Here is a 16,914-nt window from a genome sequence, read left to right as displayed (position 1 = left end):
AATTATATTTGAAGTCAGAGGAACTGGGTTTGGTTTCTGACTCTGCTACTTATTGATCATATGGTCAAGTCACTTTACCTGTCCAGGCTTTGATTTACTCATCTGTAAAATAAGAAAGTTTATTTACTACTTGTTCTAAATTCTACCAATCATATGTCAAGTGCAACACCAGGAAATGCTCCTAAGGAAGGTGAATTTCTTGTTGAAATAAATGAAGAAAGAGACACTCAGTGAAGATAGAGCAGGCAACAAAGTGTAATTTTCTTTAATAAAGTAGATGGTTTTTTGGATGAAGAGCTGTTAGAAGGGCTCCTTATAGATCAGGAAAGAAGCAAGGAGAGGCAGGTGCTTTGTTTGCATGATGATTTCTAGAAATTCAATTATAATGCTGACATCTGTATTGCAACCCATTAATTGTATGCTTAGGTAGGTTCTGTCTTTCTTTCCAAATTCTCATTGCTACTTCTTGTTGCCTTTATAATCCTGCATCCTGGTGAAGGTTGACCTTGACTCGTGGAATGAAGTACTCTTGATCTGGATCAACAGTCTGCAAAGGAATAAATGTCACCATCAGCCTTCAGAGATGAACACAGGGGAATGGGATGCTGCACATAACTCTCAGTTTTGCCTCCACTTACCATGTTGTTGTTGTTTTTTTTTTTTTTTTTTTGCAGGAGATAGATTCAAATTTCCCTCCCAAATGTGCCTTACTCGCTTTCCTCCCTGTTGCCTCAACTATCGACAATGATCTTTTGGGAAGTTTCTTCAATGGATAATTCATGGAATTGGAAACTAGGTCAAAAAATTATTAGATTGAATGAGAGTCAAATTTTCTTTATTCTATGTGAGAAACTAATAGGGCATCTCTCAAGGAATGAAATGTCAAAGCCCTGCTGCTAAAGTCATTTTAAAGTAAAATTAGGCCAGTCCCCAATGGATATATCAGAAAGATAAGTTCACCTTTATTAGTTAAGGGGAATTCACTATATCTTCTTCTTGATTTTCTCCATTGCCCCCTCTCCCCATCTCCTCAACTGGAAATATTCCTCATAGGCTTTTTTTTTCTTTTTGGAGTTGGGTTGTCTTCTGGTGGACAGTAGGTACCTCCAATTTTCCCTACCTGAAGCAGCTAGGTGGCACAGTAGACAAAACACTGGACCTGTAGTAAGGAAGAACTAGGTTCCAATCCAGCCTTAGACACTTACTAGCTGTATGATCCTGGGCAAGTCACTTAATCTCTCTAGTCTCAGTTTCCTCATCTGCAAAATGGGGATAATACAAATCTACCTCTCAATACTTTTATGAGGATCAAGTGAGATAATATTTGTAAATCACTTTGCAAACCTTAAATTGCTACATAAATGTAAGTTTGTTATTGTTATTAATAATAATTATTGTTATTATTATTACATTTATGTCTCCTGTCCTTATCTGAAGTGAAATTTGCTAATATATAGCAAATTAATAGGATTGTTTCAGTACAGTGTCTTGGAAGGAGGGAAGGACAGGTTGCTAGATGACGGACAATGACTTAAGGAGACAACTGGTGGGAGAGAAGTACTGGGCTCCAGTCAAATGATGCTAAGAAGTTTTTAGTTCTTTCATTTCTGATTGTTGTTTTTCAATTTATTAAAAAATGAGACTTTCAGAATCAAATTAAGACCATAAATCCCTTGAGGTATATGCATGTATGCATATATGTGCATGTTTTTAGGTAGGGGTGTGTGTGTGTGTGTTTGTGTGTGTGTATTCAACATGGGCAGCTGGGTAGCACAGTAGATAGAGTACTGGTCTTGGAGTCATGAAAACTCATCTTCATGAGTTTAAATCTGGCCTCAGACACTATCTGTATGACCTTTGGCAAGTCACTTAACCCTTTTTACCTCAGTTTCCTCATCTATAAAATGAACTGGAGAAGGAAATGGAAAAAAACACTCCAGTATCTTTGCTAAAACTCCAAATGGAATCACAAAGAGTCAGATATTGAAAGGACTCAGTAACAACATGGACATTCAATAAAACACTAATTTTCCTCCATTACCAAGGCAAAAGGGTGAGACTATCCCTTTCCCCCTAACAACATTTAATAACTTATTTTCTCCTTCAAAGCTTTGTTTAATTACAATTTAACTTGATTTTCCCTACTTAGAAATGTTGGGAGAAGGGAAAGAAGACCGTGCACAATGTGTGATTTATTCTTTCTGTAGCCGCTAGGAATTGCCCTGAATCTACAAAGCCTAAAGTCTGACTCTGCCTTCTCTTCATCTGCTTGTGGCCTTTATCTCTCTTGCATAAGTAGAGCACATCAAATATGAAATGTAAAGGCTCCATTTGATAATTAACAGTTCTCTTCTCTTAGTGAAATTAGGAGAGCACATTTACCTGTAGTTGAATAGGGGTACCACATGATGTTAGTGCTATATCTTCCTCAGCTCCATCACTGTCTCGGGCTGAAAGCCAAAGAGGCACTGGGTTAGCATCAGTCACTCTAAAAATATCATATTTAAACTACAAGGAGACCCAGTAATCCACAAATAGCCTCTTCTAGCCTTCAAGCCAAGAGAGTGCTTTAGATATGAATACTTATCTTGGGAAGAAGAGAAGTTAGTTTTTAAAAAGTGAAATGTCATGTGCTTATTTGCAAGGATACTTGTGGTTTATTACTTCGTATTTAGGATAAGGGCATCCAGTGATGCAACATACAACCAGGAGAACATAAAGGCCTTCAGATTAGGGATTTTTTTGTTTGTTTGTTTTGTATTCTCAGTGTCCAGTATGGTGCCTGGGGAATTGGTAGGTACTTATAAATATTTATTTAATTGAGTTAGTTTGGTATACAGGCAAGAGAACTATTGTGGTCGACTAGGCAAATTGTAAATAAACAATGAGAAACGCTGCTAAAGTTAGGTCACTGGCAGTTTTTTTGGTCCCTTTGGCAAAATATTCTCTTAAGAAGAAAGGTTCTGACCCGTGTAACAGGTGGTCAAAAGCACTGACCCTGGAGTCAGATAACTTGGATTCAAGTTCTTCTTCTAATGATTTCTCTCTGCATGATTTTGGGCAAGTCACTTAACATCTCTGGGTCTCAGTTTCCTCATCTGTAAAATAGTGGACTTAGACTAGATGATCTCTGAGGTTTCTTCCAACCTGAGATGTATGACCCTTTGGTAATATGGTTTACTCATACATAACCTATATCAAATTGCTTACTGTCTTAGGGAGGAGGGAAGGAAGGGAGGGAGGAGAGGAAGAGAGAAAATTTGGAGCTCAAAATCTGATAAAAAAAGTTAAAAAATTAAGATAAAAAATGAAAAAGATAATATAGTTCACTCCTTCCTGCCAACAATGGGGAGTTTGGCAACTAGTTTTACTATTATCAGATATGATATAATGTACCAGATTCTTGCCCTGAAACCCCAGGAAATAAGTTGAATATGTGACTCACAATGAGGGAACTGTCTCACGGGAATAAGTTTTCATTTAGGACCAGATTTCATCAGATTAGACCATGAATCATGCCGCCCTGTTCTTTCAACTCTGATCATAGCTTTGCTCCACTTTATAAAAAGTTGAGACTTTCCTACTTTCAAAATTAAGTGAAGACCATAACTACATCCTGGTATGAAACATTTTTGTACACCTTTTATGTATTTTATGTATTCATCTTGTTCAAGCTTTAGTCTTATTTACTGCATGGAATGTTAAGCACCTTGAGAACAAGGATTTCACTTATTTTTGTACAGATCTTCCCTAGAACTTAGAGCAGTGCCTTGCAATGCCCTTAATAAATATTTACTGAATGCTGAATGAATGAATATTGATTCATTTCATGGTGTTTGAACTCATACTCAATTCAATTTAACAAATGTTTATTATAAGAAATACAAGAAGTCATCCTACACTGTCAGACTCCACCTAACCCTAGTAGAAAAGGTACAAAACTTCCTGATGTCTCATTCCTTTAGTTCTTCCCTTCCCTGCTTTATCTTCAATCCTCTCCCTGCATTTTTACTGTGTTGTTTCATAAACCCAAAGCTCTTAATCCATCCTAATCATGCAGAAAGTCATTTCACTTATCTTAGCCTCAGTTACCTTATCTGTAAAATGAGGATATAATAATAGAAACTACTTCAAAGAGGTTTTGTGAAGATCAAATAGGATAAACCACGCAAAGTGTTTTGCAAACCTTAAAGTACTATATAGATGCTAGCATTACTAAATTAATAAAGTTACTTGACTGAATGTCAAGTTGAATTATTTGAAAAATAATTTTACAAGGTCCTAATAAATAGCCTTCCTATTAATAATGGTTCATGCAAAGAGATAATCAGTCAATCAACAATGTTTATTCAGCACTTACTATGTGCCAGGCACTGTGCTAAATCAAAAGAAAGGCAAATCCTTGCCTTCAAAGAGTAATGGAAAAGACGGAAGGTAAATGAATAAGTATATATAAGATACATCCAGGATAGAAGGAAAGTAACTTCAAAAGGGAAAACCAAAGTGTCTGGGTCAGGGCAAAGGCTTCAAGAAAAGATGAGCTTTGAGCTAAGTCTTGATATAAACCTGGGATGTCAAGAGGTAGAGATGTGGAGAGACATTATAAGCCTGGGGGACGACCAATGCAAAGACACAGAGATGGGACAGCAAGTAGGTTGGTGTGGCTGGACCATAAAGTGCATGGATGGGGGGTAGAGTGTGAAGAGAGTGGAAATGTAGGAAGGAGTAGGGCTGTGAAGAGTTTTAAATGTCAGAGGACTTTAATTGGAATCCTGGAGGTTGTAGGGAACCACTGGACTTTACTGAGCAGGTTGGGTAACATGGTCAGACCTCTAGATAGAAAAATCATTTTGGCAATTGTGTGGAGTTTAATTGGATTGGAGTGGGAAGATTCAAGGTAGGGAGACCCATTAGAAGGCTATTGTAATAGTTCAAGTGAGAGGTGATAAGGCCTCAACTACGATGATGGCTTTGTGAGTGGAGAGAAGGGGGACCCATAGGAGAGATGTTGAAAAGGAAGAAATGGCAATATTTGTCAACAGATTTGCTATGTGGGATGAGTGACAGTGAGTAATTGAGTACGCTGAGGTTGTGAGCCTGTGAATCTGGTGGGATGGTGGAGAGGAAAGATTTGAAGAAAGGCAGACCAGGGGAGGTGGGGTAGCTAATTTCTATATTGGACATGTTGAGTTTGAGGAGACTATAGGATATCTGGTTTGAAATGTCCAAAATGCAGTTGGAGATGTAGGATTGAGGCTCAGAAGATAGTGTAGGGCTGGATAGATACATATGGGAATCATCTGCAAAAAGATCTTATTTCAACCCATGGGAGCTGATGATATCATCAAAGGAGATAGAAAAGAACAAGACTGAGCTCTGGAGGATGCCCACTGTTAGGGGGCTTGACACGGATGAAGGTGTAGCAAAGGAAATTGAGAAGCTACGGTACGACAGGTAAGAGGAGAATCAAGAGAGAAAGCAGTGTCACAAAAATCCAGAGAGAAGAAAGAATACACAACAGGAGAAGGTATCTTTCTGAGGGAGAAATCTATTTTGAGGGTTACAAGAACAAACACGGCTGTGTGGTAATGTGTCAGATGGTTTTCACCTAGCTGTGAAGAAAATTGTTTTGGGAATCACGAGATTGTTCATTATGTTATCCAAAGGGGTTTGTGCTTTGTATGAACAATTTAAATCTCAGTTTATCTGACTTCTAAACTACTAGAGTATGTTCTGGAACCAGGACACCATGACACTTCCTGCAGTATCTCCACCATGGACTCAGACTGTCTCAATCTATCCAGAAACTCGGAAACCATTCCTGACTCCCCTGGCCTGATAGGAAAGCCTTTTGCCTTCTCTAGCTAGGAACCAGGCTGCCAGACCACTTCTTACAGTTTTTGGCATTCCTCCTTCCCTTCCCCATCCCCACTATCTTTCCGGCACTTCTTTTATGTTGTGGTCTTCCCTCATTAGACTACAAGCTCCTTAAGGGGAGAGATTGTTTTATTTATAGTTAGCCCTAGCATTTAACTTGGTTCCTAGAACATATTGAATACTTAGTAAATTCTCTGTCTGTCTGTCTGTCTATCTTAAACATAATAAAATCTTAATTTAGAAATGAAAGATTTTGAGAAGCAGACTTCCTTTGAAAGCAGCCTGTGTTGCTCAAGATTCCCATTCCAAGATTTATTGCCTTAACCATTCTTCACAGGTTTCCTGTTCCAACCCCTTATTCATCTTTATGATTTCCTTTAAACTCTCTCCAAGTTTCCCATATGTCTCATTAGTAGATCCTAAAACTAGACAGGGTAGTCTTGTGTGGGATTGACACAATGGGAGAATCATCTGTTATCATGTGCTACATTCCCATTCAAGTGTTTGCTTTTTAAGAAAGCAAAAGCAAACAAGTCAATGCTATGCTGCATTCTCATCATCAGCTTATCCATCATGAACTTCAGATTTGTTTTGTTGCTGTTGTACTTGGACATAGCAAAGCTCTTTTTCTAGTTTGTTTTACTGTAGTTACACTATAAATGAGTAATGTATAGTAATAATGTTGGAGGCTTATTAAATCGACTTGATACTAATTAATAGACAAGTATGAATAGAGCTTATTTTGAAGTTATATTTATAATTAGCCATGGATTTAAAACAATTTTTAGGAAGCATCACCTACAATTTCACAAATTGGTGCCTCCATGTGTTCAAGGGAAGATTTTATCAGTCATTGTTTGAGTGTGATGAGTATACCTTGAGCTGTACAAGATATTAAGTAATTAAATTACATGTCTTGGAGGCTTACATTCTATAAACTTACCTGTAAAAATGAATTTCTCATTGAGAAATGAAAGTTGGGGCTAAGTGGTAGCACTTTATACTATACATAATCAGCCCCCAAATTCCCAAAGAAGCTGCAGGGCTTCAGGATTTCTATGAACTGGAATATCTTAAGCAGTCTTGCTAGTGGGTCCAAGTTCTTTCAAAAATCATCCAGTCCAATAACCTTAACTTTAAAGGTAAAAATTCTGAGGCTCAAGTGGGTTATGTGATTTGTCTAAGGTGCAATAGGCAGAAAAACATAGGGGGTGGGATTTGAACTCAGGCCCTTAGACTTCAGAGTCAGTATTCTTTCCACTGTACCACATTTCTGGACTTGTCTCTCAGAAAAAGGCAAACCGGGAACTTGGTCTTAAATCAAAGGACAGTAACATCCTCTGGAATAGAAAGAAAATGTGACCCAAACAAATTATTTTTTTCCCCAGTAACCTTACTGGGTTAACTTACTCACTTATTAGAATTTTTATGCGGGGACTCTGGTTTAAAATTTCTTCTTTCCTCTTAGGAAAAATTTACAGGGTTTGAAATGTCAATTGCTTTCTCACAAACTCCATTTCAAAAGATCAGATCTATAGAAGCCTCTGGATCTTGTGACTTTAATAAAGGTATATTTAAAACTAGTTGTGTAAAACTCACAACCAACATAGGTGTAATATGTTTTATTTGGGTCAATTCACTTTGAGTTATTTCTAGGTTGATGTTTGCATTTAATAGCCAAAGCAGCTGGCTTACCATTCTACATCACAACAGTTGCACAGTTCAATCTTGATTTGACATCTGGTAAGACTATCTGCTTTAAATAACTATCCACATACACTCAAAATCAAACTGTCCTCATTTGGCATCAATGATTCATTTCCTTTTTGGTTCTTCCATATGATATTTTATATTTTGAAAGAATTTATTTTTTTTGGTTTACATTTATTAAATAATCCCAAGCATCTCCATTTCTATGCCTGCACTGCTGAATCACTTTTTCTCCTAAAACTCACCTCAAGTCTGCCTGTTTCTTAAAATCAACCAGCTTGTTACACTCTACCACCTTCCCCTCTCCCCACTGTACAAAGGTCTATATGTTATTTACCTCGAGAAACATCTTGGGTCTCCAGTTTGAAGCTCTGCTGGAAGGTTGGAGCTTGGAAGACCCTATCCTGCTGACATGAACGGTAGAGATCATAGAACTCAGGGACGATGTATGTCAGCAAGAAGACCCAGGCATTGGTGACCAGGGCAATACAGATGACAGGATCATCCCATCTGGGCTGCTGTTGTAGTTGGGGGTTACCTCTTAAGAGCATGGTAATCCATACTACCCAGATAATAATTGAGAAGACCATAGTGATGAATATATATGTACCATGACACCTCCAAGCTTCACAGGGGCCACAGAAGATGGTCTTGGATACAAAGAAGGTTAGGGCCATCAGGAAAAGAACATAGGTCAAAAGCACAACAAAGTCTACGTTGAGTTGATTTGGGGTCATATATATAAACATTGGACCTCGGTTCATCACGAGGGTGACGTACTCGATGGCAATGATGATCTGTAACAGACTGACACCAATAGCAATGCCCAGTAATGTTGGCCATGAGAAACAGCCTCTCCCCCGGACAAGCTTCACCAGATTAGAAGCATGGGCCAGGAGGCAGGAGTAACAGAGAGCAAAGAGGACACCGAAGAGAAAGTAGCGCACAGGGCCAGTCTGTAGATTGAGTCTGATGATGAAGGCAAAGGTGAGACTGAAGAGACCCAGCACACCCAGGAGGAAGACAAACTGGGTGGGAAGGATACTCCATCGATTGCAATCTTGAACTCTGTGCATGAGCAAGAGAAGTGACAGGAGGAGCAGAATTGTTACCACAATCCCTATGGCTGCCAGTGACTCTAGAACAATGCCCCATGCTTCTTCGGTGTTACAGAGGAGATAGTAGTCATTGGTGGTCTCAAAGCAGTCCGAAGACATGGTGACACCTGAGTGGCACCAAATAGAATATTCTTCTCAGAGAATCCTGCAGAAACATAGTGACAGTCAAACTTGAGGGAGATATAGAGTTGCTCTTCACCCCCAAAGAATGGCTGCTAGTTAGTTAGTCATGGGTTTCTATTAACAAATTAAAACAACAACAACAATGTGGGAGCTAAGATGTGAAAACTTTTAAAATCATCAGTGAGAGAACCAAGATTGAAAAGTATTTATACCGACTTAGCTTAATTTTTTCTTCTGCTGGGAAAACAAATACGCAAAAAAGCAACCAGACTCCAAAAGGTATAAGCATGCTCTGGACCAAAGAGCAGACATCTCACCTACAGACAGTCAAATATAATAGCACGTAATATTACAAAACTCATTTAAATGTGATGGTAAAGACTGGAAAGAGAAAAATGCCCCCCAAATAGCAAGAATCTGTCCCTTTCAAATGGGAAACCAAAAAAGATTTCATTGATGGGGCTCCAGGTTAACTGGATCATATCCATGTCATGCTTTTCATTGAACTTGTCATATTGAATGTTCCATAAAACCTTGAGTTTTTCATGAAATAGGAAGGAGAATCTTTGTACCTGGAGCGGTTTTCCTGTTATATCTTGCTCCTGATCCATCTTTCCTGACATTAATTTGAGATCACAGGAATATTTTCAATACTGCTTGAAGTTTCTGGTTATCACACATACATGATTTGTAAGAGAAGTTTTTTCCAAAATCTATCAATAATTGTTCATCTCAGTACAATTCAATTTATATTTGTTAAATGTCTACTGTATGCTCAGTTTGGTACCTGCTTTTAGGGAGTCTGAGCTATGACTGAGTATCAAGACCAATCTGAAAAAAATTCCATGTTCATTTAGGGAGGATAATATTTTTCTACTGAGAGCTGCTATATATTATGTATACATATATATGTGTGTATATATCTATACATATACACATACACAGATATGTTTGTGTATATATATGCCCCCCTACCATATTTTTACCTATTCTCCCCCCACCCCAAGCCAGCAGAACTCAGGGCATCTAGATTTATAAGTCATACTTTGAACTTACCTTTCCTGTGTCCTGTCTGTAACCCGAGGCTTCAGTGGCAGTGAAGATGTAGTTTTCAATAAGTAAGAATGGGACAACCAATCTCAGTGGCTTTAATCTCTCCCCGAATGGGCGGGTAAAGAGAAGGCTGTCACCCAAGTTTCTCGAGCAGCTATAAAACACACACACACTCACACACACACACACATACACACACACACAGAGGACACACCTATTCCAGTTCCACAGCAACCGTTCTCTAGGGAAGTCCTTATTGTTCCCTTGCAGATCAGAGGGTCTTGTCCAAGTTCTGGAGAGAATCAAATATAATGGTTTCAGATCAATTTTGAAAGACCTATGGAAAAAGAGTGCAAGGGAATCTATGGGATTCCCAATTCTCATGATTCCAGTAGATTCTAGAATGATATCAGTGAACCTAGAATGAGGACATTTCCCTTACCCTTTGTCTGAAATCATAGCAGAGGGAGTCCCAATCAATTCCCTACATCTTGCTTATGATTCAGGGGTAACACAGTATATCCAGGTATTGAATAAAGGCCTAATATGTGCTAATGAGAATTTTATTAGGACTGTCAGAATCCCGAGATAGAGGAAGGATTATAAACATGAACCAGGCTAGCCCTGGGCAAAATTGTGAAAGCATTGTCTTTGTCCTCTTACTGACCCTGTTCCTTCTTTTGGAGTACCCCGTTTCTATTCCCAATCCCCCTCCCACCCTGAAGCACATCGAGTAGCTAGGTGGTGGAGTGGATAGAGCACTGAGTCTGAAGTCAGGAAGACTGAGTTCAAATCTGGCCTCAGATGCTTACTAGCTGTGTGATCCTGGGCATGTCACTTAACCTCTGTTTGCCTCAGTAGCATCAACTACAAAATGAGTTTAATAACTGCACCTATCTCCCAGGGCTGTTGTGAGGATTAAGTGAGATGATATTTGTAAAGTTCTCACAGAGCCTGGCACATAGTAGGCACTAAATAAATGCCTATTCCTTCCCCCATCTCCTCCCTGCTTCCCATTGCCCCTGGATTCTAGGGCTCATTATGGGAAAACAATATAGACTCACTGTCTCTATATTCTCCTGTTTCTTATTTCATCAGGGAGCTGTTAAATAAACTTAAAATGATTCACGACTAAATGGCTGATAATGGCTTAATGTATTACCTTTTTCTAGGGTACCCTTCTATCTATTTACTCTTTTATTTTAATGGAAAAGCACAATGCCCAAACGCAAAAGCAGAAGATTGAAGCTCTTTTGTATGGCTTCCAAGGCTCTCAGTAATGTGAGCCCACTTTCTTTATCAAATCTTATTTTCTACTACTTCCTAATATGTAACTTCTCTATGAGAGTGGAGTACTTGTGCAGTTCCCAAAACAGATCTATTCATCCCTACCTACGTGCCTTCATTATGTTGTCCCCCCAAACTAGAATGCTTCTCTCTTACCCCTTTGAATTCTGCTCATACTCTAAGATCCAGATCCTGACCCACTTGCTTAATGAAACCTCTATGATTACCCTAACCCTCATTGAACTCTCTTTCCTCTGAACTCCTATAACATATATAATGTACATTACATAATGTAACACTATTATATTATTTTCTCTTGTTCAACGTTCTCTGGTTAGTTTTGTCTTCTTAACAGGGTTGTAAGTTCCTCAAGGACAAGAATCTTTGATTTGATTTAATTTATTTCAACAAATAATTACTAAATCCCTATTGTATACAGAATGTAAGAAATAACATTTACAGAAGGGATGGTATTTGCCATCACTAAGCATGAAGTCCACTAGCAGGATTTGAAACATATACAAGTAGGATGTAATATTAAATGGATGGTTAGTGGCCATCTAGAAAGGGAAGTGGCAATCACTAAGAGCTAGCATGACTTCATGAAGATGAAGACATGGCAGATTAAACTAATTTCCTTCCCCCCTTTACAATGTTGCTAGTCTAGTAGATTAGAGGAATGTTGCAAACGTTTTATTTTTTTTAGACAAAATCTTACTTTGATTGAAGACCTTTAGTGAGAAGAAACCTAGTACCTTTGAGGCAACTCATTTTACTCGTAGATAGGTCTAACTGTTGAAAGGTTTTTGTTGTTGTTGTTGTTGTTTTGTTTTTGGGGTGGTGGTAGTGGTAGCGGTGGTGATGGAAGAAAGGTAGTGTCATTTGGTAGTTTTTGCGATTTTCACCCATTGTTGTCCCTATGGGGCTAAGTAGAATGAGTACAATCTTCCAAATGGCAGTCCTTAAAATACTCAAAGAGAAAGAGATTATGTCTCCAGTAAGTCTTCTCTTATCCAGTTCAAACATTCCCAGTTCCTTCAACCAATCTCCAAATAGCACAAACTAGAGGCTCTTCACAATTTTGATTGTCTTCATAAGGGCCACCTCCAGGTTGTCAATGTCTTTCCCAAAATGTGCAAGCCAGAACCAAACACAATGCTCTAGATGTGGTCTGACCAGAGGAGAGAGTATAGAGACATTGTTACTTCCCTAGTCATGGTAAGTTTGAATCCACTTTTTCCATGGATCCATGTGGCTTGGTGGAAAGTTTACCCCTAGGCTTTTGGGGGGAATGTTTGTACCAATTATCCTTAATTTACCACACTAATAAATACCTTGGCTAAAATCTAATTTGTTGACTGATTATCAATGTGGTGTATGCAGGTAAGGGCTCAGGACCCTAGAATCCTGAGACAGGTAGCATAAAGCTAGTAATAATAACTAGTACCTACTTAGCACTTTAAGGTTTACAAAGAGCTTTACATCTATTATCCTATTTGATCATCACAATATCTGTGAGGCAGGTACTATAATTATATCCATGTTATAGATGAGGAAACTGAGGCTAAGAGAGTTTAAGTAATTTGCCTATAGTCATAGAGCTAGTAAGTATTTGAACCAGGATTCAACACAGGTCTTTTTGACTTCAAATCTAGCAATCTATTGCCTTCCTCTTAGGGCTCTGCCCATCAGTGTGAGTAGGAGTTAAGAAAATAACATCAGAGGTGGTACCTTTTATTTTATTATGGTAAAGCACACATGTAGGTTACATGTGTTGCAAAAAAATATGTGTTCACAATTCCTAGAAATTTATGGCCCAATAGTTCTTTCTTGTTTACATAACCAACATTCTTTGTAAGACAAATTCATGAAAAAAAGATATGAAAAGAATGAAAAAACCCCAATTATATTAAAATCCAAAAATGTTGATCAGGAGATAGTCAAAAGCTACCAACCTAACTTTATAATTTTAAAGAAAATTTTATGAGAATGACCTACCTGTATATCAAGGGTATCCATGTTGAAAATGAGAAAGGAATAGGTGTCTTTTATAAATCTACTATACATTTGTTAACATTGAACTCATAGCCAACAGCTCTATAACTCATGCCTGAACACTTATCTCACACCGGATAAGCACATCACGGCCTTCTTGTGCTTCGGAACACTAGACAGCACTTCAGCACAACTCTTGGGGGACATTTTAAACTGTGAAATTACCAACAAAAAGCATAAAAATGTGGAAAATGACACTAAATAGACCATGAAAAGAACACTTTTTTTTCTTTTTATCATATGAGAGCTGAAACAGAAAGGCAGAGTATTGACTTGTTTGACCTCAGCTGGGAAAATCCATGTTGAGTAATTAAATTTTTTTTTGAGAGGCATTCGGGGTTAAGTGACCTGCCCAGGGTCACACAGCTAGTAAGTGTCAAGTGTCTAAAGCTAGATTTGAACTCAGGTCTTCCTGACTCCAGAACTAGTGCTCTATCCATTGCACCACCTAGCTTCCCCTAGTAATTAAAATTTTTCACTGCTTTGTGAATGACCACAGAAGCACAGTGAATATTGATTTTTGGGGTTACAAATAAATTTTAGTAGGTAGGCTAATTTGCAAATGTAGAATCCACACATAATGAAGACCAACTGTATATAAAAGGTTCATTGGTATCTTTAAACTTCACAGTAAATTCTCAATAACTCCACTTAACAGAAGCCTCCTTTATAATAAATAAATACAGCTAAAGAAAACCATATCCAAGAAAATATGTCTCATTCTGCACTCATTGTCTATGATCTCTTTACTGAGAGGAGGGAGATCTGTTTCATCAACAGACCTCTGAGGTCAAGGTTGGGAATTAAGATGAGTAAGATATGTCACACAATTGACTGAAAGGTTTAGAGAATATAGATTTCTGCTGACTTTTTTTTTTAAAATTAAGTAAAATGCAGCCTTAAAAGCTCCCCAACGAGGATTATACAAGACTTATTTGCCAAGGCAACCATAGAAATAACTTTGTTCAATAATCCTCCAATTTTAATCAAACCATAAAATAATGCTCACTAAGGAAGTTTTCCACTGTAATTGAGGCCCTCTTCTATGAGGTTCAAATGGAAGGAGGCCCTCTAGAAGTTGAGGTTATCTGGGCTAGACATTCCTGCTTATGGGTGACACTGCTGACTGTGTCAAGCCCCAGAAAATTACACACCCTCCCCTATCATATCTCTGATTACTGAAAAGAGATCATCTTAACATTGCATATGTGAAAAAGAAAAGAAAAATGTCTATTTTCTAGACTATGATCTTTGGTTGGAATGAGCTAATGTATTATGTATACTAAGCTAGCACATAAGCACACATATCTATTTCAGATAGACACTGAATAGGAGGAAGAGAGTGAGCTGGATTTCATCTGGGAAATCAATCATTCCATGCTTTTAAAGATCCAAAACTGCTCTCCAGGGAAAGAAAAAAAAGTTAATTAAAAATAAATAAATGTAAACGTGGCCTTACATTTGAGCTGAAAAATTCAATGCCATAGTTCCAAGATGGATAGGGTATGACTAGAAAGCAGTTAATTTGAAAAAGATATGGGTTTTTTTTTAGTGGATTACATGCCAACTAGGTGCAAATCAACAGTGTGAAAAATAGCCACAAATGCTATTGCAGTGTTAGGCTGGACTAAGAGGGGTACAGTGTCCAGAATGAAGTGATATAATTTCTCTATACTCAGCACTGGTCAGACAACATTTGAAATATCACATTTAAAGGTGAATGCAACATTATAAGAAAACTGTTGATAAACTAGAGAGCATTCTGTAGGTGTTGAGGGGCCTTGAGACCATGCCATTTGATGTTCAGTTAAAGGAAATGGGAATGGTTGGCTTGAAGCAGAAGGGGACCTGATAACCATCTTCAAGTACTTAAGGGCTGTCATTTGGAAGAAGGATTAGATTTGTTTTGCTTGGCTTTGAAGGGCAGAACAAAATGGCATGGGTAAAAGTAACAGAGAGATAGTTTTAGCTAAAACTTCCTAAAAAATGCAGCTGTCTGAAATCAGAATAAGTCGCTTCGGCAAGTAGTTGGTTACCCCTCACTAAAAGTTTGCAAGAAAGGATGGATGTCCAATGATTGTGAATATTGCAAATGGGGGTCTTGTTCAGGCATAATTTGGACCCTATGGACTCTGAAGTTCCTTCTGGTTGGGATATTGTGGCTCAATGAAACAACTATGCAGGAGCATATAGGATAGACCTCACCCTGCAGCCAACATTCACTATTTACGTGCCAGTAGAAAGGAGAGGAGGAAAGTACTCATTTGAACTAAAACTCTGTAACAAGAGCTAAAAAAAGAGAGTTTTGGGGAATTGCAAACTGTTAAGGCCCCACATTAAAGGATCCTTGAGAATATGTGTTATGTCCTGTTCAGTTAATACTACAAAGAGTCTCTGAGTTTACTTTATCAAAATAACAATTCTATCCTGGTTTGTAACATAGGTGCTATACATAGGTGTTTAAACAACCTATGGTGTTTCAGTTTAAACAACTGCCTTGATTAATCTTGAGAATGCACTTAAGCTACTTGATCTTGCTGGTTATTAAAAGTTCTATGTTGTCACTATGTTGGTCTAAGAAACTCTCCTCACAACTGCATGAAATAAGAAAATTGACTAACAAATAGGATCCTGAATGTGACATGGAGCTTTGTTTCTATGACAACTATTTGATAGGATAAAATATAAAAAAGGCACAAACAAGGTTAAAAAACAAGGTCATTTGAGAGGTCCAAGGAAAAAGAGATCATGACCAACTGGGGGAAAATCATGGAAGGCTTCATGGAGGAGTTAGCATATGAAGGGAATTTTACAGAATGAATAGGAATTCAGTAGCTGAGGGGCAAGAATCCAGGCATAGGACTAGCAAGAGAAAAAGGCTTAAAGAAGGATAAACATAGAGTATCTAGAGGGGGCATTGCGCTATGCTTTATGCTAGAGTACAGTTATGCATTCCAACTGTATGAGATGTTCAAACAAAATTCTTTTTGAGACATTGGAGGAGGGGATATACTCATTAGGAAAGCTTTTGTGCTCAGCACTGCGGGATATTTAATAGAAGTATACCATGTTCTGTCAATTCTACATCTATTCTACCATTCATCATTCATTTCCAGCTCTGGATTCCTGCTGCCTTTATCAATGGCTATAAGCTTTCATTACCATTTGAGTGAATGATTATAACAGCCTCCTAACAGTTTTTTCCAACCTACATTGAAGCTCCCCCTTCAAGCCATCTTTCATCACTCAATCAGGCTAACTTTATTTATATGCCTGGTCATGTTTCTTCTCTTAAGATCCTTCTGTGGGTCATGATTGCTTATGCAGTAAGGTTTAAGCTCTCATTGATGACTGATTGAACTCAGTTCACTGAAGTCCTGGCCCTGGCCCTGCCCCACATCTTTCCTATTAAACTACTGTCTCTTCCATTCTGTGCGGTTTGATTTTTGGATCCAAGTCTATGACTTTATAATCATCACCAGTAATTAAAGATGATTTCATTAGTGCCATTCAAATTTCACCACAGACTATCCGTTCTATTTCCAATTAAGAACTGCTTTGTCAATGAGCAATCCTAGTCACACTTTGTAAAGTCTCTCAGAACCATCGCTTTGCTTTCAGGGCTTTTCTAACTTAATAAAATATACTTGTTTCCCCCCAAAATCTAGAAAGAAGTGGTAGGGGCAAAGGT

General features: G+C 38.1%; 1 protein-coding gene across 3 annotated transcripts; it reads right to left on the bottom strand.

Annotated features, from left to right (window-relative positions):
• Positions 1 to 250: 250 nt before the first annotated feature.
• GPRC5D (G protein-coupled receptor class C group 5 member D) lies at positions 251 to 10,211 on the bottom strand. Of its 3 annotated transcripts, none has more exons than XM_027856456.1 (4): positions 10,096 to 10,211; positions 7,925 to 8,850; positions 2,383 to 2,450; positions 251 to 547 (listed from the first exon to the last, which is right to left on the bottom strand). In XM_027856456.1, the coding sequence occupies exons 2-4, from the start codon at positions 8,802 to 8,804 to the stop codon at positions 476 to 478; spliced, it is 1,020 nt and encodes a 339-aa protein (XP_027712257.1). In that variant the 5' UTR covers positions 8,805 to 8,850; positions 10,096 to 10,211; the 3' UTR covers positions 251 to 475. The 3 variants fall into 3 exon arrangements, with proteins under 3 accessions (XP_027712257.1, XP_027712256.1, XP_027712258.1); XM_027856455.1 differs by lacking the exon at positions 10,096 to 10,211 and adding an exon at positions 9,885 to 10,068; XM_027856457.1 differs by lacking the exons at positions 2,383 to 2,450; positions 10,096 to 10,211 and adding an exon at positions 9,885 to 10,068 and having other exon boundaries at positions 460 to 547.
• Between the last annotated feature and the right edge of the window lie 6,703 nt (positions 10,212 to 16,914).

Source organism: Vombatus ursinus, unplaced genomic scaffold, assembly GCF_900497805.2.
Source record: "Vombatus ursinus unplaced genomic scaffold, bare-nosed wombat genome assembly UNPS02011431.1, whole genome shotgun sequence".
In the NCBI taxonomy this organism is placed as follows: Eukaryota; Metazoa; Chordata; class Mammalia; order Diprotodontia; family Vombatidae; genus Vombatus; species Vombatus ursinus.
Note: the sequence above shows the minus strand (reverse complement) of the source record. Positions and strands in the feature narration are given on the sequence as shown.